Source organism: Rhipicephalus sanguineus, chromosome 1 (assembly GCF_013339695.2).
Source record: "Rhipicephalus sanguineus isolate Rsan-2018 chromosome 1, BIME_Rsan_1.4, whole genome shotgun sequence".
Classification (NCBI taxonomy): domain Eukaryota; kingdom Metazoa; phylum Arthropoda; class Arachnida; order Ixodida; family Ixodidae; genus Rhipicephalus; species Rhipicephalus sanguineus.
In genome coordinates, this window is record NC_051176.1 from 285,692,699 (window position 1) to 285,717,089 (window position 24,391).

Below are 24,391 nucleotides of genomic sequence, written 5' to 3' on the forward strand. Positions count from 1 at the left end.
TTGTAATTGTGATAGTTTTTACTGATATATTGTCGGGTCACTCATAGAGGTCACTAGGTGGCCGGGGCGCCGGGGTGCTTTATTATTATTTATTTATTAATTTTCGCGAAGTTGCAGTGGTTTCGCCTTACCGGCCTTACAGCACCGAGTTTACGGTGGTCACGGACAAAATGATTAATTTTCGTTCAATATTGAAGAACTGTAGCAAATTGTGCAGCCTTGTAAGTACTGTATTTTCATTATGCGTTGTTAGGAGCCAAGTGCTTAGTATTTTGGTGCATCGAAATAATCGCTAAATCTTTTGCTCGTTTCCCCAACTCGGTGATGGAGTGTAAATATGTGCGGTGTATATTATAAGGCCGCAAGAAAAGAAGGAGAAACAGTCTGTATTGGGACTAACTGTACCAGCTTCTCGTACTGCCTTACTGTTATTGCCTGCACTCGTGAAGTGCTTCCCCTGCTTTCGTTTGATCATTGAATCATGTTGCCACGCCGAATTAATTAAAACAGTTTAACATGCCGTTTCAGACGATTACTTTGTATATGTAGATTTAGCATGCGGGAAACTTTACTCTTCATTTGCAGAACGCACACAGGCATCAGAGGTGCATAGCGGTCACTGCCGGTCAGCTGCAAGCCGTGGTAAGTTATTTGCACATGCGGCTGAGATGTTGCGATAATTGTTTTGCTTAGTTTGGCCTCAAGCCGTTACACAAATGCTCGGCGGCGCTACGTCCTGAAATTCTTCATGACCTTGCTGTTACCTTGGTACTTCTACTAAGATTTTTGGCGTGTTCATTTTACATGTGTTGACCTGGTCTCCACCCAGATTTCGGTGAGTTCACGGATTCACAGACGTATTTAGCCCGCTGGTCGTAGTAGCATGCACGAGTGTGGACCGGGCTAGCATACCTCTGGTCTGCACTACTGGTTACCTGCACATACGCTCGCCTGAACGCTTGAGCGAGCACTTGAGATCCTTACCTAATGCATGTGCATCAAGGACGCAAAATCTTTGAGTGGCACGACATCTAACTTTTATTTCATATCTGAAATGCCATCTTTACTGTAAGAATTCAGAAGACAATAAGGCTTTCGTTAAGAAAATTAATTTGCACATGTCATACCAAACCATATCACCAGTGTTTGCTCACGTTTCCTTACAGTGAATTGTGTATTACATGTAGAAACTACTAACATGCGTAATTTATTAATAGCAGTGTGATGTGTGCTTGGGGGCCCTCCCCAGACCGCCCCCCCTCCAAAATAAAACAAGAAGAAATTAGTGTTATTGGTCATTGCAGTCGCACCTGTGTTAATTAAGCAGCGTTCTTGCCGTAAAAGCTGTTAAAAGGAATTGTATTTGCCAAAGCTTCTCATATCCTGGTGCTTGGGAAGCTTTAGGTACTTTAGGTAACATGCTTCTTTTACTTCTCATGGCTTCAACTGCACTTCCCTGCTGTATATTTGTGCTTGGTACAGACACCACTCTTTCAGTTTCACTTTGCTTGCTGGTTTGTGCAATGTATTTCCACCGTTCATCAGTTTTGGGATAGATTTGCTTTGCTGTACAGTACGGTTCACTCTTAGAGGGAACACGCGAGCGCGTGGCCGGCTGTCCGCGGAACGCTAACTGCTGGCGAGATTTGTAAATGCAGCGCATGCGTACAGATTCATTACGGTGGTGCATGCCCCGCGTCGTCTGCTACTTCTATGCGCCAGCGCTCGGCATGCACTGATACTTTTGTTTTCGAAGTTAGAAGCAAGTGATAAAAACTCTGTCTTACGCTTGTTGAATAGGCAGTTATATTATTGTCGGAAGGGCAAGCTTAGTATATATGTTTGCTGCATCATGCTTCAATTGCCTTGTCCGTTATCAATAGTGGCCACTTGCTGTAGCAGTGTGTGAAAAATATATAACTGGCTTGCGCAAGCCCTTGGTGCTGTTTTTCTTGCAGAAGTTGAATTTTTTTTTTCATTTAAAAGAGTATGGACGTGCTCCAACACACCAGCTTTGCATCCTTCCAAAGTCTTGTGGCTAGTTCTTGCCCCATATATCTTCTCTCGCAAAAAGTATAATCGAGATGTCGCCTTCAAGTTTACCTTCAGGTATCGTTCTGTGCACGCCTTATTTCATTGTGCGCATGTGTTGTTGTAACAGAATAATCCTGTAGCAAAAAATAGTCGATCTTAGGAGCTTCTGCACACAATTCTTCAGCGAGCCTAGAAATCAGTCCCGTTAAACCTCGCGAAAGTGTGCAGCAATAAACAAATGCCGATATTTGTTTTTTTTTTTTGCCTTTTGAATGCAGAGTGGCGGCTAGATAAATCACACATCGAAAAAACGAAACCGCTTTCTAGCGCTTTCCAGGAATTGCCTGGCACATGGGCGGAGAAGTAGCAGACGACGCTGGCGTGCGCCGCCCTTACAAGTGTATGCGCATGCGCCGCATTTACAAATCTCGCCGCTAGTGAGCGCCGCGCGGGCTGTCAGCCACGCGATCGCGTGTTCCCTCTAGAGTGGACCGTACTGTACATAAGTGAGCTCATGATGAATTGAGTAGCTGCTACAATGTTATCTGACGCTGTCAGGTCTGAGTGCATTTAGGTCTGTGTAGGCCACAAATACAAATAGTAGTGCATAGTTTCTGCATAAATATATACGATAGGAACAGAAATAAAATAAACGTGCCTACTACATCGAAAGCAAGAAACTTTGACATCATTTGGTGGCACTCACACTTACGTTTTTCAACTCTAAAACGTTTCTAGAAATCCGAAAGTTCTGCCCTAAAATAGACAGCTAGAGGGAATGGCTTAGCTAGGGCTGTCCCATTTTTTTTCGTATTCATTGCAGATTTTTCATCTCTTGGAAATGTGACAGCTTAATCTTCTGTTCTTGTGGAAGTGTCAGTACCTAACAAGGTTCAGTTTGTAGCGAGAGAGTGAATGCACTTTATTTATCAAATAAAAATTGAGTCCTCTGTCCGAGACCTCTCTGGCATTACTCCTCGGTGCCCCTCTCCCTCGGACAGGTTGAGTTAGCTACTCAGCATTGCAGGGGGAGAAGATAAATGAAGTAGAGGCTTTGAAAATGGTGATGTTGGGCTAAATTTCTTAAACTGTCAGGCATGATGCGATAATTAAACGCGCAGCTTCTCTGAACCTTGCACTGCTTCCAAGCCTCCTTCTCTTTTGCGTAAAATGAGTACCTTTTCTTAAAGAGTATGACAGTGTTATAAGTTCTATGCAAAAAATTATTTCTACTTTTAACTAAAGATATCCGATTGAGTTGTTTAGTATTCTCTGTGAAGTAAAAATTTTGGATTAATATATAAAATCACGACTGCTATTGGAGAGGTCCTGTCTTTGAGAAAGACCATGCATGTAATTTTTGTACTATAGCTACTTTAGTTGCCTGCTGTGAAGGTAGTCTTGCCTGAAGTGCTTTGTTTTTACAACCTCTCTAAGAGGTTATTGCAAGGCAGGTTGTTATTGTGTAGCGGAAGCACTCGCTGCGTTTGCACATAAAGCAGTAATATTTCTCTTAAATTGCTTGAATACCAAAACTTTTTAATCGAATCAAATGCAACGTACAGTGGGTTGTGTATTTGGGGGGGGAAAAAAAAGAAAGATGGTATTTACATTATTCGATGCAATGCCATTCATTATTGAACGTTCAGTAAGCCAAGTAAGGCAGCTTGTACATGATAAACAACTGAAAAATGATCCTATTGGGTGAATCATGACATCAACAGTAATGAAACAAAAGAGTAGCAGATTACCTGATGCACATAGGAGGCTGCATTCATTCAATGAACTAAATGTAATACTTCCATAGTACCACACAATGGTTTAAAAGGCATGAAACAAGCCACAGTTGGTCCCATGAAATTGCTGTCTGCATTAATGCAAGTTTGGGAGTTAACTGAAGGCTAGCAACCCTTATCAAATGAAGAAAAATATTTTGTAAAAGTTAGCTCTTCCATGTTCTGCTCAGCAACTGGTGCCTCTCTGCAACAACCACTGTTTAGAAGTACACGTTGCTGGGCTAGTCGGTTCATGTCTAAGTACAAGCCACAAAGTATGGCTGTTTCTTGCGCGAGGAAATAACGAGGGAAGGGGCCCAGGGGAGCGCACACTTTCGACTGTTTATTCAAGAGACACTGCAGTTCACATAAGTGTGAGCCGTGCTTGAATAAGATTCAGATTCTGGGTAGAAGCGGGGACACCATGGCTCGAGAGTTGTTGGAGGCATATCATATCAAAGCACGAGGTTCCATGTGTATCAGTGACACTTCATTGTCTCTTTCGCAGGCAGAGCGCAAGTTCATAGATCACAGGTTGTGATTAGGGTGGTATGCGCACGCTGTGTGCATAGTTTCCTGCGCATGTCTGTGCCTATATACAGTATTTGGTTGCACTGTCTCTTGAATAAACAGTCGAAAGTTTGCGCTCCCCTGGACCCCTTCCCTCGTTATTTCCTCGCGCAAGAAACAGCCATACTTTGTGGCTTGTACTTTAACCACTGTTTACCAGCAGCAGAATTATTAGGAGCATTCTCAACTTGCATTGTTGCTTTTTCTCTTTCTATACTAAAAAAAAAAAGCAATGTTATCCATTATATTCCAACAGAGACAATTTGTGACAATTTTATATTCGCAAATTCCTAAATGCAGATTAAATAGTAGAAATTATTGAATTGCAATTAAATGTTTGCTCAAACCCCATTTCTGTTCTTTTTCTGCATAACCTGCAGTGGTGTGCAGTTTCTTCTCTTGGTGAAGCTCACCACATTTTTGTCACTGTGAGACCTTTAAGCTATTTAGAAAAAGCTTTTTGTAGAAATATTGTCATATAAGCATCAAATTTTACTTAACATCATTTCATCATACATGCAATGCATTAGAGGTTAGAGACACTTCTTTCACTGCCCATGTTTTTGACTAAGAATGATATTGCATCGCATATGAAAGGAACATATATGTTGGTGTCATGTAATTTAATGCAACTTTGTCTTGTGCTTTTATGTCGCAAAATTTGATGCAACATTCATATAGGAGGTGTTGCAGACTTGAACCTATTGTATTTATTACCAAACGAGTGGAGTGACACATATATGCAACGAATAGCTACAGTGCACCACTTGCACTCACAACAAGAACATATCGTGTTGGAATAGTATGTCATCATAACCTAACATTTCTTAGCTGTAGTTGTAACATATGAAGTTCCATGGAAAGTTTTACGGATCAAAAGTAGTAACTGCACCATGAAATACACGGAGCCCCTGCAGTATTGCATGTGATATATGAAACGGAGTATAAAGATAAACAGTGCCCATTTGGTTAGCATCAGCAATGGATGTTCTGAAACTCTGCAATTGGGCACTCAATTTTATCTTGTCTCAATGAGGCTGCTGATAATAATGTGTAGTATTTCGACGACACTTGTGATTTTTTAGTTGTACCCCTTACATGACTGACTCTACACTTTAGACTACCCTAGACCCTCCCCATTTATACGTTGCTTAGGGTACCATGAAAAAAAAAAGTATCGTGCAGTAAAGTTCGTGGAGGCACTACAGGTGTAATGGAATGCTACTAGCACAAAATTTTACTTGTTGAATAGAAAATCTCAAACTATTGAAAACATACCTAAGAAAGCTTGTTCTGGCTGCTTGGCAGTTACATTGAATGTTGAGCTATAAATTGCACTAAATGGAGGTTGTTATTTCCATCTGGTAATTGTGTCAATTGTTTGATAACAACCTCGTTTTCAGTATATGCACAGTTGTCTATGACAAATTAATTGCACAAGGTATCAAAGGCCACAAAGCAGGCATTTGACATTAGTGGTTGACACATGCCACCATGCACCGTAAGTGCACCAGTGCACCATATCTGCTGTACTGTTGGATCTGTGGGATTAGCAACGCTGCTTGTTAGGCAACAGACGAGCGAGAGGACCTCTTGTCCTCTCGCTCGTCTGTTGCCTGTTTTTTTGCGCTGAACTACATTATGACTGTGGGATTACACAACCTAAAATGGAAACGTAACAGGAAACACATCACCATATGGAAACTAAACAGGATCAGCATTTCAGAGCATGAAAGACAGCAAAAAACGAACACATCTGTGAGATTGTACTATATTTTGACCTACGTAATTCTGGCTGCTGAATGTGATTGCTTTGGGAATTTCACCACTGGAACTAGAAAGGGAACACAGACAAAAACATCCTTGTCTGCCCTATCTGCCCTTTGTATTTTTTTTTTTTCAGTTCAGCTGGTCAAATTCCCCTCAGCTCTGAACCAACTAGCTCTATTGAATACAATTCTGGCGATAGTCGTGCCTGATTTTCACAGAAGAAGCTTCTCTAATGTGTTCTCCATGTTTTTGCATTTGACATCTTAGCAAGAACCAGTCTCACGCCCTCAAGCTAAGATCAAATGCACTCTCATTCCTGGTGATGGTGTTGGGCCAGAGCTTGCTGACGCTGTCAAAAAAGTCTTTGAGGCAATCAGTATTCCTGTTGAGTTCGAAGAACTCTTTTTGAGGTATGTATCATGGCTAAATAAGTGTCAGTCAAAAGTCACATTTTTTTTTCGAACTTGTTACAGTGAGATTCACCACACAATTAGTGCACCCCTTGAAACTGTGATAGAGTCTGTGCAGAAGAATGGCATTGCGCTCAAAGGAATTTTGTCTTCACCAAACATCTCGCATACAGGGGAATTGCAAACATTGAACATGAAAATCAGGTAAAGAATGTTTCTTGCATTTTCTTTTGTTGCGGTGAATGATCACTAGTGCTAATAAATAGGGGTGTGCGAATAGTGAAATTTCATCTCAAATCGAATTCGAATCGAATAGGGCCCTGTGCACCATATGTGCTGTACTGTTGGAGCTGTGGGATTAAACAGCCTAAAACGGAAACGGCCAAAAATGTCGGAAGTGGCCAAAAATATTGAATATCGAATACAAAATATTTTATTCAAATTTTGAAGAAAACAAAGAAATGTAATCTGCTCATGTCCTTGAGCACATAACACAGTGAGTGACTGCTAACAAAGCACTACAAATGGTCATGCAGAAACACAAGCTGTTTCACTTGACCTGGCTTTAGGATCTCTTGCCATGATGCTAATAAATCTGATGCAGTTGAAAAGATGCACTCACTGGGCGCCTCATTAACAAGGATGGGAAGGTATCTCAAAGCAGTTTTGGTGATACCTGTGCAGCTCCATGCTCTTTAAAGTATATCAAAGGACCATAGTTTTTTGTGATCAGGTGCTCTTTGAAGTATTCTTGAAGCGCGAACAAATTGTCACATGGGAAGCCAATCACAGAGGGTTTCGCGGGCCACTGTCGGGACGTTTTATGGCGCATGCGGCACACGCGACTGGACTATGTAAGAAATCCATGCATTCGTTTCTGAAGCGAAGTTGTGAAGCACTTGACAGTTTTCTCATGTTTTTTTTTCTTTTTTACGCGCGGAAATCACGTTATCTCCTTTAAAACAAGCATGCGCTCGCTTTTGAAACAGGATATCGGTGAAACTTTTAACGAAAGACCTACTGTAAGGACGTCAGCATTAATTTCAGCCGCCCCACCCTAACCAAGTTGCCCCATTGGCCTTTGTCGCGTGTTAGATATTCATCCTGTCGAATTATTCGAAACTTCGAATACTAGCTATTCGAAAATCGAATCGAATTATTCGATTAAGTATTATTCGATTCGAATTCGAAACTCGAATATTCGCACACCCCTACTAATAAATATATCTTGTTTTGCTTGTGGATTTCAGAAATCAGCTGGATCTGTTTGCCAATGTTGTTCATGTGCGCAGTCTACCTGGTATCAAAACTCGGCATAATAATCTTGACTTTTATGTTATTCGAGAGCAGACAGAGGGTGAATATAGCGCTCTTGAACATGAGGTAGGTTGGTGTTTTGCATTTGCCTCTTACTGATTGTCTTGCATTAAATGTACTGTAAATTTTGTCATAGGTTCCCACACATGATATTTTTTTTTTCCAGAGTGTACATGGAGTGATCGAATGTCTTAAGATTGTCACAGAGACGAAGTCTCGCAAGATTGCAAAATTTGCCTTTGACTATGCCACTAAGCATGGCCGGAAGAAAGTCACAGTGGTACACAAGGCTAACATAATGAAACTTGGAGATGGCCTGTTTTTGCGCTGCTGTCAGGAAATATCGGAGCTCTACCCACAAATTGAGTTTGAGTCTATGATCATCGACAACACATGCATGCAGGTGACTACTGTTTTTGTTTACACTGCCTGTTCATCTTTTTTAAGGTGCTGCTTTTTTGGCATTAAGGAAGATTAACAAAGTTTATGCTAATTTGCTGTATGTGCAATAGAGAGCAGAAGTATTAACACTGCTTAATATGACAGAAAGTCCTGTTACCTGAAAGCCTGGAAAGCAACAAATTTTTTGTTTCAGTTGGTGGCCAATCCTCATCGGTTCGATGTGATGGTCATGCCCAACCTGTATGGAAACATCATTGACAACTTGGCTGCTGGTCTTGTCGGTGGTGCTGGTGTGGTCCCTGGAGCCAGCTACAGCTCAGACTGTGTGATTTACGAGCCTGTAAGTTACCACTTCTGTATATTTTAGGGCCCTGCTGTCAAATCTGTAACTCTGCGTGATAAAGGAGCATTAATATAAAATCCTCAATTTGCACTGTTTGTAGTGCATGATGTTGGGTAGTATTTCACAGTCGCAGACCGGAACAGGATAAAAGGCAGGGTTCCTTCTTATAGAAGTGCTGCCAAATTAGAGTTAATTTTCATCTCGAGAGTGAAGGTGGGCTCGGAATAGGGAACCTTCTTCAACTTGAGGAGAACCCCTGCCTCCCTGATACAAGACAAATGATAACGATAAGGGGCGAGCTCATTGAACATCATTAATATTACAAATAAGTTAGCATGCTATTGATGCCATTCAGAAACCCTTCAAAAAAATCTACAACAAGCAAGTATGGGTCAATCTTCTGCAGTACAAGACATAATGCATAAAACATGAATGGCTATATTATATGCACAAAGTGCACTATGTGTTGATAGCCCCTTAACACCAAAATCAATGTTGCATTTCATTTCATGATACCAATGCTTCCTGAATCTTGCATGGACTAAAGGATTAAATTCTTTTTTTTTTTTTCGGGAGTAATTTATTGAATAACTGTGGGACAGTGAACCATGGTATCTGTTGCCAAAATTGTGTTCTGAAGAATGGATTGATTCAGTGTTGCTGGTGACAAGTAGTGTATAAAGTATGATGGTTTAACAAAAAGTCACAGTTTTGCCGCAAGGGCGAAGCAATGAGTGTGATAGCAAGAAATCGAAATGTCACACGAAGAACCAGGAGCAGCTCGATACTTGCAGCGTGCTGCTGAAGCACAAAGAAGGATGCCCTAAATGAACGCACAGGCATGCACAGGGCAAGCGTGAACTAACAACTGTCACAGTTGTTACACCTATGTGCTTGAGCAACACGTTGCAAGTGTCGACAATGGAGAATCAGACGCTTGCTTGCTTGCTTGCTTGCTTGCTTGCTTGCTTGCTTGCTTGCTTGCTTGCTTGCTTGCTTGACCCTTAATTCTTGGCTCTTACCCACTACGGGAGATTGGCCATGAAACCGGCGGTTAATATAAGTGGGGAAATTTAGACGCTCTTAGATATTTCTTCTTCTTTTAAACTGCAGCGCGTGGAGTGACCCTCTGCGTTTCCTACCACAAGGGGCGTCTGATGCAAGGTGTGCCCGGTGTTCTTTGTCCTTTTTTTTCCCTTCCACATCCCGAGTGGGTGCAGAAAATGGCCACTTTGTCGTGCGCGTCTCAAGGGCAGTATTGCCCGGTGTTCTTTGTCTTTTTTTTTCCCTTCCACATCCAGAGTGGGTACAGAAAATGGTCACTTTGTCGTGCGCATCTCAAGGGCAGTATTCGAAATGAAAGAAAATTAGGAGCGCTGCATCTGCAAGTGTCGACAATGGAGAATCAGACGCTCTTAGATATTTCTTCTTCTTTTAAACTGCGGCGCGTGCAGTGACCCTCTGCGTCTCCTACCACAGGGGGCGTCTGATGCAAGGTGTGCCCGGTGTTCCTTGTCTTTTTTTTTTCCTTCCACATCCCGAGTGGGTACAGAAAATGGCCACGTCGTACGTGTCTCAAGGGCAGTATTCGAAATGAATGAAAATTAGGAGTGCTACGTCTGCAAATTCAACAATGGAGAATCAGACGCTCTTAGATATTTCTTTTTCTTTCAAACTGTGGCGTGTGGAGTTACCCCCTGCGTCTCCAGCCACACGGGGGCGTCTGATGCAAGGTGTTCCCGGTGTTCTTTCTTTTTTTTTTTTCCTTCCACATCCCGAGGGGGTACAGAAAAGGGCCACTTTGTCGTGCGCGACACAAGGGCAGTTTTCAAACTGAAAGAAAATTAGGAGCGTTGCGTGATAGAAAACACGCTCACGCTCCTCCAAGATTTGCTTACCCCCAGCGGTACATGGTGTATATAAATAGCTTGCCATTTTTTCGCCGGCGCATACATGGCGTGTGGCTGAGTTGTCTAACGCAGCGCGCTGGCGAGCGAGGGGTTGCTGGTTCGAATCCGCGGTCGGGTACTTCAGAATTTTTTTCTTCTGCTTTATTTTTCTTTGTGCCTTTTTTATATATATACATACATATACATATCAGGGACATGACGACGTCGACAGACGGCGACGGCAAAAATCAGCCGAGAGTGTCCAGATAATTGCTATCGCAATAACACAAAATACCCAAGGAGGCGTGATTATACTTCATACATTCTTTTTGTACACTGCATCTTTTTTGGTAGTAGAACTGCATTATGATGCCATCACACGAAATGATGTAGCCTGGATGTCATGTCAGCTTGCGGTAAAGTTGAACCTCAATATAACAAACATGTATTATTGGATCTAATGAAGTAAAGATAAAATTTGATTGACTATGCTTTATTTCAATGAAGTGTTCTTGTGCTTAATGGAATTCAAAATATGGGATTTATCTTTGCATTAGTTATAATGAAGGAAACTCTGACTTGCATGTTGCAAGAATTATATTATTCTTCTTGAAAAAGTGTTAAATACAGTTGTTTTCACGATTACTGTGGCCCTGTCATCTACTCCTAGCATTGTTCTATAACCGCAGTATCCAAAATTTTGGATGTCGCAAATTGTTTTGGGCATGAATCCAGCATGGTATTCCACAAACATAGCAGCCATTAACAGCGTTGGTGCCATGTCATCTGAAGCAAGACCACAACTTTGGTTGCCAGCTTGGTTAAAGTGGCATTGGTGAGGCCTTGTGGCCTAGGCAGTACATCTGGTGGAGTGGCTGAAGACAAGCTGTCATGGGAAGCTTGCTGTCAATATGTTTGCTTTCATATTGAAACAGCGCAAAAGAAGTAGGACACAGAAAGACGACAACACGAGCGCTAACTGACAACTGAATGCTTTATTCAAGCAAAACGGAAGACGAGAGGGAAGAAGAAAGAACAAAAAAGGACAAAAAATGCGCACGCAACCTATGCACATGACAAAAGACTACACTTGTAACATCATTATGTCTTCTCCAAGTACGTCAACTCGCAATCAAGTACCGCAATCGACGGTTCGCTGACACATGTGTCACCATTTTTGTAGATAGCGAAGGCTTCAGCTATCTCTCTTATGCAAGAATCCGTGTGTCTTTAATTGGTGGTCGTGCGGCAGAATTCTGGGGTGCAACCACAGGCAACAGTGGGCAGACAAATGGGAGAACGGCGCACCCTTTAAAGAGCTATGGTGCTCGCGCTGGCAAATGTTGAGGCAGCACCTCGTTTGCTTTTGTAGACCTTATGGGCGATCACGTATGAGATCAGATACACAGACTAGATTGGTAGTCGTAGTAGTGGAGCACAGGTAGACTTGGCGGGCCCCTCTGACCTGAAAAGTCTGTTGGTGGTATATACATTTTTGTGTTTGAAATTGTCAACCTTATCAGCAAGGTTTATGTTGTAATATTGCATATGCCGTCATGTCACCCCATGCTATGGTGAAACTTTATAGATAAAGAATTTTCTGCAAGTAAAAAAGCTGTATAAAAATGCAGGTGCAATGCATTGAATTCTGAGCTTGTCCTGTGCTCATACTACAATGGCCCATTTATAATTATTAAAGCCATCCTAGTTGAAAGTATACTACCAGAGGAGCAACATATGTTCCTTAGTCACTTAATGCATCAGAGAGATGCTACCTCATCATTTAGTGTGAGGGCCACACTTGAGAATAGTTTTTGACCACTTTCAGATGCAGTCGCTTTTCAATCCATCACCGTACTGACACTGCTTGAGCTTCAAAGTATGAATAACTTAGGAGCAGCTGGCCATGAAGCATATTGCATAGTTTCATTAAAATGGACGAATTGTGCATGTTACAGAACACTGATAGGCTGTTCATCTGTGCGGGTGCTCATTGTGCACTTTCTGGCTGAGATGGAAGTGAGAAGTTATGGCAGGAAGCTGGGTTAGTTGTATATGTGGAGCTTCATGCATTTCCAGTGCTTTCAAGGAAAAAAGAAGAAATTGAGGAAGAGAAAACAGGCAAGACACTGAAAGTGAGAGTTTTTGTAAAAACATACCATTATGCATTAAATCTTTGCCACACTAACGCAGCTTCTAATGTTTTATTGTAGAAAGTTATTGTGTTTTGGCCTTTGCTGTCGTTTTTGCGAAAACATACCACTATGCATTAAATCTTTGCCACACTAACGCAACTTCTAATGTTTTATAGTAGAAAGTTCTTGTGTTTTGGCCTTTGCTGTCACTGGCTAGCTAACAGAAGCTGATATATGCTTCCTGGACATCTCATGAGCACAAGCTGCATATAATGTACTCAGATGTTGTCGAGATGCCAGGCAGTTAAGTGCATTTTGCCAGCCACTTTCCGGTAGATAGTTAATGAAACTTGCCCTAGTCCAATGTTTTCACCTTCACAGAGGTTATCGATGTATATGTAATATGTGGTATGCACGAGCTTTGTTAAATCAACATTGCATTGCCGTATATGTTTGTTGTAACTTTCATATGTGGCTTGGTTTCTCTCCTTCAGGTGCTTTGTACGCATCCCCTAAATGGTGTATCAAAATCAAAAGCAGTGATGAAAATGACGTTTGGAATTTTTTTCATACATTTTGAAACACTTCGGAGTGGATCTGTGCTGCAAGTTTTAATTACTTGTAAAATGTACCTCTGATGTACCTTTGCATCGTTAATTGTTTTTCATAATGTTTTACATTAGGCATATTGTCCAAGTGTCTGTGTAGGTGTTTGTCAAGGAGGTTAGACATAGCACAGTTTTAAGTTGTCATATTTAACATTCTGCACAGGAATGTTACATGGAGTGCCCATTCAATAAACTTGACAAAACTCGCTGAAAATTCTAAAATTCTTCATCCATTTTGCTGCTGTCACACACTTTTCATGTTTTGGAATGTTCAAGAAATGTGGTGAGGCTAAATATTAAAATAAATAGATAAAATTCATTTGCACCAGAAGAGAATATTTGTCTTGGACCTTCTTCAAATCATGTATGGATAGTAACAGTTTCCTTAGCCTTTATGGTAAAGAACCTGACATTATCAGCATGCCTGAACTGTGTGCAGAAGTGTGCCCTAGTATATTCTGTGAATCATGTATATTCAGTGATACTCCACCTATCGACTTGTCACACAACTGTAATGCTCAGCTTGCTCTTGTAGAAGTGGCAATGCTAGAAACATTTGGTGCCCTTTTATTTAATTTCTTCAGCATTTTTGTCCTGGGCTACTGCAGGGCTTATATTTGGATACAATCCTATTATATTAAATTCTTCTTTTTTTTACAATTGCATGGTGCATCTAGTTGCTGATGACAACACTCGTGTCTAAACCATTGACAAAGTGCAGGAAACATGGCACATGAAATAGAATGTTGCAAGCTATATGGGCCCACCTGCATTATGACCTCTGGGACAGCTTGGCATTCTTAATGGTTGTACATTCAATTTTGGCAGGAGAACCTGCCCGTAGAATTTTACGAGGTTTATTTTGCAGGGAGTCATATTCATAAAAGACTGAAGCTTAGGTTTCTGAGGAAAAAAAGAGAGAGAGCGTACCATGGCTAAAGGACATACTAGCAGCAAACAAGGAGTGGTGAATGCAGATGAAAAAAAGTAAGGAATAAATAGATTGATATAGAGTCGGAGAGGGAGAAAATGTTTGACCTCAAGTGTAGCAGATAGCAAATGTTTTTTTAAAGAGTTTTATAGTACTATATGTTTTTTCAGTGAATGCTATGCTTAGCTGGTAGCATGTTACAAGCAGGGACAGAGATGTCTCGCTTGTCACTAGCGCCATCCCTGTCTTGTTCTTTTCTTTCATCTTTGTCCTTAAAGTGCTACTCCTATGGTTGTGGTGATACAACATTCAAACCTTCTTCACTTTGAGTTCTTTTTTCTCTCTTTTGCAGGGAGCACGACACACATTTGGCGAGGCCACAGGCAAGAATATTGCAAACCCAACGGCTATGTTTCTGTGTGCTGCACAAATGCTGCGCCACGTGAACCTTCATTACTATGCTACTCTTGTAAAAGACGCAGTGGAAAAGGTCATCAAGAGTGGCAAGGTATGCTTCATTCTTTGGATTAGCTGAAGCGTCCACAAAGACTTCCTTATAATATTGAGTGCATTCAGAGATAAAATACCCTTTTGTAACATAAGCAGACTCTGTATGATTGTGTACTGACGATGAATTTGTACTTTAGGTCTCCTTTGGGCAATATAGTTCTTCTTCACTTTCAGGTCCGTACTCGAGACCTTGGTGGCTATGCCAGCACGACTGAGTTCACTTCTGCTGTCATCCAGAATCTCCCACACTAGGAACATGCAAGAGGTCACATCAGCTAGTGTTTGTGCTGTGTAGTTTTCAGTATAGTGCTGTTTGTTCTTTGTCCATACAGAGACACACCACTGCTTTTAAAAAAAGACTTTTAATTAATTTCCATGCCACAATATCACTCCTTCAGTGCAGTCAGCTGCAGATTGTGGCATGACATAAGAACAAGGCTCTTTTAGATACATTTTAGATACATTAAGGAAATTATTACAATAGCGACTGATAGGTTTACCTGTGAGATTTTGGCATTCAACGAACAGAGAAATGACAGTGGAGATTTCTGGCAGGCACAGCCTGCTACTGTTCCATTCCCCCAGAAGCATTCTCTTTTGGGACTAAGGGAACTAGTCTGCAAAGTTTTCACTGAGCTTGCTTGCCCTTGGGAGAAGTAGTGATGATGCATCTGCAGGTAAACGCTGTTGTGAGATGCTACATGGGCAACCTGGGTCTTTTACTTTCTGACTGCATTTTGTGCTGAATAAAGTTATCTTGATGCCATTCATCAGAAAGTGCTCTGCCAACCATTGTGCTGCGCAGTGCTGGGATACCCCATTGCAAGGAACAATGTAGTTGTGCAGTGTTCAGCATTGCTTTACTTCCTTTTAATGGTCTTGCACACCCATTCAAGTCCATCCTGAAAAATGACAAAATTCAAATTAAGTGACACTGTTATTTGAACTTGTATCCTATAACTGCATCAGTTCATGATAAAACAATCGTGTGATTCTGTGGTCCCGTCTTGGTAAATCTGTGTTGTGCTGAGATAATGCTGGGATGTGCTGAGATAATGCCTATGTAGTGAACACAGTCAAAATGTATTTTGGAAAAGAAGCTCTGTTGCCTTGGCTGGTTCCCATAGAGGAAACAATACCCTATCGACAGGCAAATAATGCTAGTTCAACCGAGTAGCGAGACTAGAAATGAATTTACGAGGAGTGCTCTTGTTCCTAACCGACATCAGCTACTCGGAAATTGAGGAATTCAGCCATTACTTGGCACATTTTACAATTCAGGTACGTTTCTCTGTATAAAACCTTTGAGTACCATCCTGAGCATGGTCATGAACTCCCCAGTGTGGAAGGATTGACTGACAGGCTAGTTGGTTCATCATCACAGAAGAAACAGCGCTTTAAGACTTGACACACGGGAAGAACCACACGCACAGAGCACTAACTACTGTGTGTTATGTTGCTGGGCATTCATACAAAGAACTAACACAGTATCAACAAGACTGTGAAAGGGAACACACAAAGGACAAAAAAAATTCTCTCAATGCATCCTTATTACTGTGCAGTAGCAAGATCACTTCCTTTATTGGTCTTAGCGACAGGATACCAAAAATAATGAGCACGTAATGGGACGCTAAAGAGCAAACCATTTTTCTCATATGAGTAAGTTACCCTTTCACAATGCCAAAAGCACAACTCTTGCTGCGAGGAGACTCTTGGTAAGCAAAAAAACTCAGAAAAAGAAAATGCAGGTGGCGACGCTACCTCGAAGTTCCCGCACCAACTCGCTGTGACGTCATAGGTTTTGACGGCCTGTTCTATATGGTCTACTTAGTGTTTAATCGGTAAAAATGAAGTACATTGTCTTCTAAGGAGGCCAGAGACTTAACTTACCAAGTTTCAGCAAATTTGGTTGGGCCAGTGAGGCCAAAATATCAAAAAAAAAAACTTTTGAAGTTTGTGACGTCGCAGTAACATTCATTTGCGGAGATTTCGGGGCAAAATTAAAAAAAAAATCTGGTGGATGTCAATTTTTCCTTTCGTAGCCCTTCCTCCACCTTGCAGGTTTCCGCAAAACTGTTTTGCAAAATTTAAAAGTGAGACCAGTGAAACTTTGACCTTTAATTTGACTTCTAATAATAAACATGATGGTAAAGCTAACGACAGTAGCGTATTCAGACAGTCATTTATGAGTCTAAATTGATGGATTGTTCCACTTTAGTGTCCCTTTAAGCGGCTAATCTCAAAAGCCTCTCAGATTTCCAGGGAGCACTTATCAGGGTGTCTATGCACCAGGGGCGTAGCCAGAAATTTTTTTCGGGGGGGGTTCAACCATACTTTATGTATGTTCGTGCGTGCGTTTGTATGTGTGCGTGCCTATATACGCAAGCAAAATTGAAAAATTTCGGGGGGGGGGGGGTTTGAACCCCCCCAACCCCCCCCCCCTTGGCTACGCCCCTGCTATGCACTGCTTCACATTGCGTAATCATAGGCGTGCATCCACAGAGCCGACCTAGGCGTGCGCACAGGTGGGAGGGGGGGGAGCAAAAAGACCTCATCTTTGCACTGGGTACTGATTGCAAGGGCCTCAGTGGGAGGGGTGTGGAAAGATTGGGGGGGTTGCGCTGCGGTGAAACTTCGCTCACTTAATTCCCCCTCCCGATAATGGAGAACCGTGCGCACGCCCATGCTGCCGACAGTAGAGTTTTACAATTGAGGACCATGGACACTGGGTCCCCAAGCTACGTTGGGTTGGCTGCTCTTGTGTTCGGAGGAGCAGCAGAGTTTGAGAGTTGGGTCAAACGCAGGCGGCGTAGGGTCAAACGCACGGGGCGCCACACGTGGCGAAATTAAAATTTTGCAAGACGCGGGCCACACTGCGTTTGCGATCGTCTCGCTGGCGACCCAAGACTCCTTGGGGACCATAGAGTTAATATACTGACTCTAGAGGAAAAGCTCCCCATAGGGCCCATGCATTGAAACCTATAACCGCATGGGTTCCGCCATGATGGAACAAAACGATCGTTGCCAGCGTTGCCAGACCCTGAGACGCTCGCTATATTTGACGGTAGCAATCAGTTTTAATCTATCAACCTAAGCCAGCTACGCGCTGTTCAGGGAACATCAGCTGTGTTTTGATGCGTGAAGCCGTGTGTTAGTGACATAGAGGAGGTCGTGGTTAGTGAACGGTTGTCTGTGCAGCTGGTCCGGTTGATAACAGTTAAAATTTCCACCTGTTAGTGCATGGTTTTTACTAGGCACTCCCTACCAAAGTTTCTCCGTTCGCTGGCACAAAGGTCACTCGACAGATTCGCCGCTCGAAGTAAAGTCCGTAGGCCGTGGTCGCGCGCTGATTCGACTTGCAATGGCGAGACACCTGTATCCACGTTCTTTTTCAGCTCATTGCTGCCGTACTTCAACGCAGAGAGCCGTAAAACAGAAAAATGTCGATTGCAGCATGCAGCGGCGAATGTGAGTGAGACATCTCCCGAAAGTTTCAATCAAAACTAAAGTTATACGGCCCACGAAGCTTTATCGCCGTTAAAAAGTCTAAAAAAAATCGGTTGCGACTTGTTCGTACATAACTTTCAGGGCTTGTCTCATCTCTTCTTTGCCGTCCGTCCTGGTTTGCACTGAAGTTTCCAGCTTGAAAGACAGCTTGAAATAAAAAAAGGCTGTCACATGAAGTCGAGTGGTATGCGGCGACAGAAAACGCCCACAACGGGACACTATGAAAACTACGAGATACACGACGCGAAGTTTCAGGGGCTTCAACACGACGCGCAAACGCGCAAACCGGCGCAATCGGCCGCAAGCACACACTCGCGTACTCGCGAGTGTTGATATGGTGGTGCCATCTAGTTAACCAGCCTGCAAACGCTCCTTTCCGCGCGCAGTAAATTGCATAAATAGCCGTCGTATTCTTTCGTAGAAGTAGTCAAAATAAACACAAAACAATATCCGTAAGTCTTTAATTGTGCAGATGCTTCTTTAGGATTGATATGTGATGGCAAGAATGACAACGTTCCAAGATATTAACTCTATGTTGGGGACCCACGCTAGTTTTCGATTTTTGGGTCTTGGGACAACGCGAACGCGAGAGCCCAAGAGTGGCTTGGGTTCTGCTCATGCGCCGTGGCGGCTCGCAAATTTCGTGGGTCCCCATGCTCCTTGGGGGGGGGGGGGGGGGGGGCAATTTTTAAAACTCCCTAGGTTTGAAATAGCGTACGCAAAGGTTTGCGTTAGCGCTTGTCGCCACTGCGCATGCGTCGTAGCGTCGCCCAGGGTTGCCGTTGGTGGCTACTTTGCGCCAAATTGGCTACTTTACGACCCAGTCTGGCGACCAAAATTTCAGGTTGGCGCCATGGCTACTTTCTGGCTACTTTGAACCTCTATTTTAGCGCATTCAGTAGCCATTTTTTCTCATTATCTGCAGATAAAATACCGAGCAAGCCTGACGACTACCCTTTTTTTTATTGAAATAGAAAATAAATGAAGGAGTTGTTGTCACCATTGCTTCGTGACGGCTACCCCTTTCCACATAGTTGTTAGGATAACAAAATAAATAAAAATATATATATACATATATACAGTCCTACAAGTTCGTTTCCAAGCTTTTCTGACGATCGACGCACCTGGCCCCGCCACGGTGGTCTAGTGGTTATGGCGCTCGACTGCTGACCCGAAGGTCGCGGGATCGAATCCCGGCCGCGGCGGCTGCATTTTCGATGGAGGCGAAAATGTTTGAGGCCCGTGTACTTAGATTTAGGTGCACGTTAAAGAACCCCAGGTGGTCGAAATTTCCGGAGCCCTCCACTACGGCGTCTCTCATAATCATATGGTGGTTTTGGGACGTTAAACCGCAGATATTATTATTATTATCGACGCACCTGAACGCAACGCGCAGTGCGCCTGCCGAGACGGAATGATGAAGTTCTTGTTCGCCTAGTCAGTGTCTCACACCCATTATGGGGGATCGGCCAAGAATTCGGGGGTTTTATGAATTTAAATAAAAATTAGGAAATTGGAAATATAACTTACAAATTAAAGATGAAATTTAAGTACGCCTTTTGGCAGATCAAAACTGACGAAATTGCGCGCATGTTGGCATACGCGTGGCTAGCGCGCTGTTCACGCTGCCCGCCATCGGTGCCGACGCTATACGAGCCAGTTTTATAGTGCTGACGCACAGCGTGTGTTCTCGTGTGACTTTGACAAAAACAGAGATCCGGTACAAAATGAAGCTGGACCGGTCATCTTCGAGCAGATATCACTTCTTGAAGCTGGTCGTGCTTGAAGTCGCAGACTTCAAGCACGACCTGCTTTTACGATTAATATTCCTACTGAATGGCTGGCTGGAATGTTCCAATCTTACTCTGCCTCTGGCAATTACTCTATTCTATATAGGCTGTATGCAGGTAATTGTTCATTTATTTGCAACTTGCTTATGGCTTGAAGACCAAGCATGAGGAGAAAAAAAAACTGTGTTCGTATGCTATCTTATTGTTGGCACAAAATGGTATTTATTGTTCAATAATAAAAACTCTTTTCATAATACCGCTTTTCTGCCATTTGGCTACAAGTTTGGCGATAAGGTTAAAAGATGTGGCTACTTTGGCTACTTTTAGCTTCAATTCTGGCTCCTTTTCAAATCTACCCAACGGCAACCCTGGCGTCGCCACTGCGCAAACGTAGCGTTCTTACGTACGCAACGCCGTTACGGGTGTTACGTGCGGTGTACCAAAACTAAAGGCGGACGCCGCTCTGTTCTGTTCTATCTTTCACTCCCCATCCCCACAACATCGCTGCGCCGTGCTCCTAACCTCAAACTCCTGTCTTCAGCCCGCGTCGAATGCGAAGGGCTGAAAGAGAGATAGAGAATAAGCATAAAAGAAAGTTCCGCGTTTTAAGTGCTGAATTAATCAAGCAAAGGCCGGTCTGAGTGGCGCGATCAGCATTCGTCAAATGGTAATCAACCACTGCATAGGGCTAACAGGCGTGCGCGTGGGCAAAACCGGAGAGGGCGGGGAGGGGGGTCCTGACTGTTTTGTTTTTAGTTGAATTACTATCACTAGAACCCCATCACAGCATAAATACTGTTAATTTGTGCTCACAGTGGCCCCACTCATTTGTTCTAATCGGTTTTCTAATTGCAAGAAATGTGAAGAATTAAAAAAAAAAAAAGCGCAGCTTGCACTAAGTTGAACGATATGTCATCTAACGCTGCCATTTGAAACATTTCCCATATCTCATATGGGCAATTTCTGAGGGAGAATTGGCGTCAGGATCCGAGAAAAATATCGATACTGAGCTCCAGAATTAATCTTGATGCCGATTCTTAAATATATAGAGACTTTGTTCCGCCGTTATGTACCAACATATGGTGAACGCATGGGGTGACTCACGAAAAAAAAAACAAGAAAGGAGTGAAAGGTGAGAACATGCGAAAGAGTGGAACATTTTAGCAAGGCACGGCAGTGACGGTAATACCGTGTGGTATAAGTACGGAAATAGCTGCTCATTGGTAGAGTACGGGGAGGAGGAGGAAATATCTTTATTCTGAGTCCTGTGAGTTGTTGGGGCGGGCCTATGGCCCCGCCTAGGAGACGGCCAGGAGTCCTTGAACCCTGGCGGCTTCCTCGGCCCGCTGGACGGCCCAGAGCTGATCCTGGAGGGCGGGGTATTAAAATTTAAATGGCTACTAGAGGTCTTGCAGATTTAAAAAAGCTGCGTGCCGACGACGATGGTACGGTATTTCCGTACTTACTCTTCGGTACTATCGCAAAACGTTCTAGTGATTTAGGCAGCCTAATTCCTGCTGGTGCATCGTTTCAACCTTCTCAGAGGGGCAACTTCGTGCCAAGCGACAAGCTGCACAGGGGGTGCCAGAAACAACGGCGACGTGAAGAACGCTGTTTCATAAACAGCGTTCAGGTCCCGTCGATGGCAACAATCCTATAGGCTTTGTTTCGTTGCCACATCCTTCTCTGGCTAAGAGATGTCAGCGATGTGTGCAGTCCAGCGTCTTGCCCTTTCGCCGCGAAGAGGCTTCGTTAGCCTGCCACCCCCTTTTGCTGAGGAAGCAAGGGGGTTGGGGAGATGAGATTCTTGGATAGAGATCTCTCGTCGAGGAGGACACCTCGACCGTTTCGTGCAGGGGTGGAGGATTAAAGTAGCGAAAGAGAGGCTCAGCGTCGTTGGGAAACTTGGAGTGAAAGAAGTTGGAGGAAAGGAGAAGACAACTTCTCGAGAATGGAGTACCACAACAGTGGCGTAGCCAGGGGCGGGGGGGGGGGGGGCACACCGGGCCCGTGCCCCCCCTCCCCGTTTTTTTTTTTTTTTTTTTTTGCCATGGCATACAGAGCTCAAAATGACACTCGATCACATCTGCCTGCCCGACCCCCACTTCAGATCAAGGTGGTGCCCCCCCCCCCCCCCCGAAAAAAATTTCTGGCTATGCCCCTGACCCACAACACCGAGCGCCAGGCCGGTGCAACTTCTCTACCCATTATAAAAACCGGTGGGTCGGTAACGACTGGCACTGAGAATCGAAACCAGTACCTCCGTCATTGGAAGTGGACTCGCTAACCATTCGGTTACCACTGCGGTTTGGGCAGTAGTAGCAGAGGCAACCTCACAAAGGAGGTGGACGACAGGCACTGAAGGGAGGTGGGGGGGGGGGGGGAGCGATAGCCCCTACCACCCTCCCTCTAGGTCCGTCACTGCCCCAGGTGGCTGGAAAAAGCCACCAGCGCCGACCATAGTCGTCGACCAAATGTAAGGTACCTTGGACAAAAGTGCTTTTATCAATTTCGCATGATGGGATGCCTTAATATGGACCGAGCGCATTTTCAACCCGTCCACCAAACCTGTAAAATTTTTCTGTCGTCAGTGGCGTACCAACTTATTCACGAGTGGGGGGGGGCCTCGAAGCGCGCGCGCGCACACACACACACACACACACACACACACACACACACACACACACACACACACACACACACACAACACACACACACGTGTGTGTGTGTGTGTTTGTGTGTGTGTGTGTGTGTGTGTGTGTGTGTGTGTGTGTGTGTGTGTGTGTGTGTGTGTGTGTGTGTGTGTGTGTGTGTGTGTGTGTGTGTGTGTGTGTGTGTGTGTGTGTGTGTGTGTGTGTGTGTGTGTGTGTGTGTGTGCAGACGGCAGCAACATGATAAAAAGGACAATACATTTTAAATGTCATGCCTCAGAACAAGCATACACATCCGTATCATACAAGTAAGGAGTATTTTTTAGAGAAATTTTCGTTGGGCGAGTTGGTGTACGTTCATGTTTGCTTTTAAGCACGAAGGAGCACAATCACAAGAAAGGACACGGGGGGCGCTCTGTCCCATGTCCTTTCTTGTGATTGTGTTCCTTTGCGTCTTAAAAGCAAATATAAGCAATATTTGCAGCCACGACTGTTTAAACATTAACTATTAAGAATTTTCAAAAAGTGATAAATACATAGAGAGAAGCACAGGAAAAGACTAGCACGGGAGATCGGGCAACAAGTGCACTTGATCGTCCTCTCTTGTCTTTTGATGCGCCGCTTTCCTAGAATTTATCCAAGCACCAGCTAGCCTAGCAACGCATTTTAAAGTGACTGCCAGAATGATTACATATGAGCATATGTTACTTGTGTCGCTCTCAGAGTAGTACATCTCGTAGATAAATTGGTGACATTTCTTTTCTATCAATAAGTTGTTACATTTAATTGTGTTTAGTAACAGAGGTAACAAAAACTGCAGCCTAGGTTTTCCTCAATTAGTACTGACATACTTTACTTGCCAGTCTAGAGGTTTGCCTCTACATTTTGTTTTGTTTGCTTTTAGTCCAGCTAGTGATTCTGCCATGTTATAATTATTGTTAATATATTGAGTAATATTATCAACTAGCCCAACTTTGTATTTCCTGGAACATTATCAGTGTACATGGAATTAACCTAAATGGTGCAGGGTTTATTATAAAAAGGCCACTGAAAAGGGTATGTACGACGCATTTCATATTGCATAAACTATGCGGTTTTGAAACAGCGCCACTTGGTAATATTTTTATTGGTGGTTATTGCTCGAACGAACAATGCGAAATATTTATTTTGTAAAAACGTGCCTTGTGCAGAAGCGCGCCGCCTGATGTGGGGCACACAAAATTTTTTTGCGTAAAATACCAATTCTTTTACAGAGTTTACTCATCATACTCGTGATGTGTTTATCACACATCATGTGTTCGTCGAGGCAGATTAATACCAGTTTGGGTGTGTTAACCCTTGTTACTAGCCCTGAACCTTAATTTCCAAGAAAAGATAAAGTCGCGCCATCTGCATAGATTACAAATCTAGCTTCGCTATCAATGTTTAGGATATGGTAAATAGCGAGTGTAAACGGAAAGGTCACAGAGCGCTTCCCTGTGAGGTACTGCATCTGAGAATTCACCTGCAAATATTACAATCTGAGTTCCACGTTGTAAATACGATGAGGTTCAAAAACTTGCTATGCATCCAGTACCATAAAATTCCAACATTCTTAACAAAACGTTGTGGTTGACGAAGTGAACGGCTTTGGAGAAGTCTAGAAATAGGCCGTGTGCCACTTTGTGACATTGAGTTTTGTAATTAACCTCATGAGCAAGAAGAGCAAGCTTCGTCGATATGATTTTACGGAAAAAGTATTGAATGGGA

The 24,391-nt window shown here is 43.2% G+C and overlaps 2 protein-coding genes across 2 annotated transcripts in view; one reads left to right on the forward strand and one right to left on the reverse strand.

Moving 5' to 3' along the window:
• Positions 1-29: 29 nt before the first annotated feature.
• On the forward strand, positions 30-15,462 carry LOC119379182 (isocitrate dehydrogenase [NAD] subunit beta, mitochondrial). Its single transcript, XM_037648395.2, has 9 exons — positions 30-221; positions 586-642; positions 6,417-6,559; positions 6,623-6,763; positions 7,810-7,942; positions 8,043-8,279; positions 8,472-8,618; positions 14,537-14,692; positions 14,869-15,462. Exons 1-9 carry the CDS (start codon positions 171-173, stop codon positions 14,944-14,946), a joined length of 1,143 nt encoding a protein of 380 aa, XP_037504323.1. The 5' UTR covers positions 30-170; the 3' UTR covers positions 14,947-15,462.
• LOC119379185 (ADP-ribosylation factor-like protein 3) overlaps positions 15,004-24,391 on the reverse strand; it is a 25,106-nt gene continuing 15,718 nt past the window's right edge. The window contains exon 5 of the mRNA XM_049413057.1: positions 15,004-15,596. Within this exon, the coding sequence (XP_049269014.1) occupies positions 15,555-15,596 (42 nt within the window). The 3' untranslated portion in view covers positions 15,004-15,554. The remainder of the gene's footprint in view (positions 15,597-24,391) is intronic.

Coding starts and splice junctions, on each gene's coding strand:
- LOC119379182 (XM_037648395.2), top strand. CDS start 171: ATGATTAATTTTCGTTCAATATTGAAGAACTGTAGCAAATTGTGCAGC. Junction 222..585: donor GTAGCAAATTGTGCAGCCTT/GTAAGTACTGTA, acceptor CTTCATTTGCAG/AACGCACACAGGCATCAGAG. Junction 6,560..6,622: donor TTCGAAGAACTCTTTTTGAG/GTATGTATCATG, acceptor AACTTGTTACAG/TGAGATTCACCACACAATTA.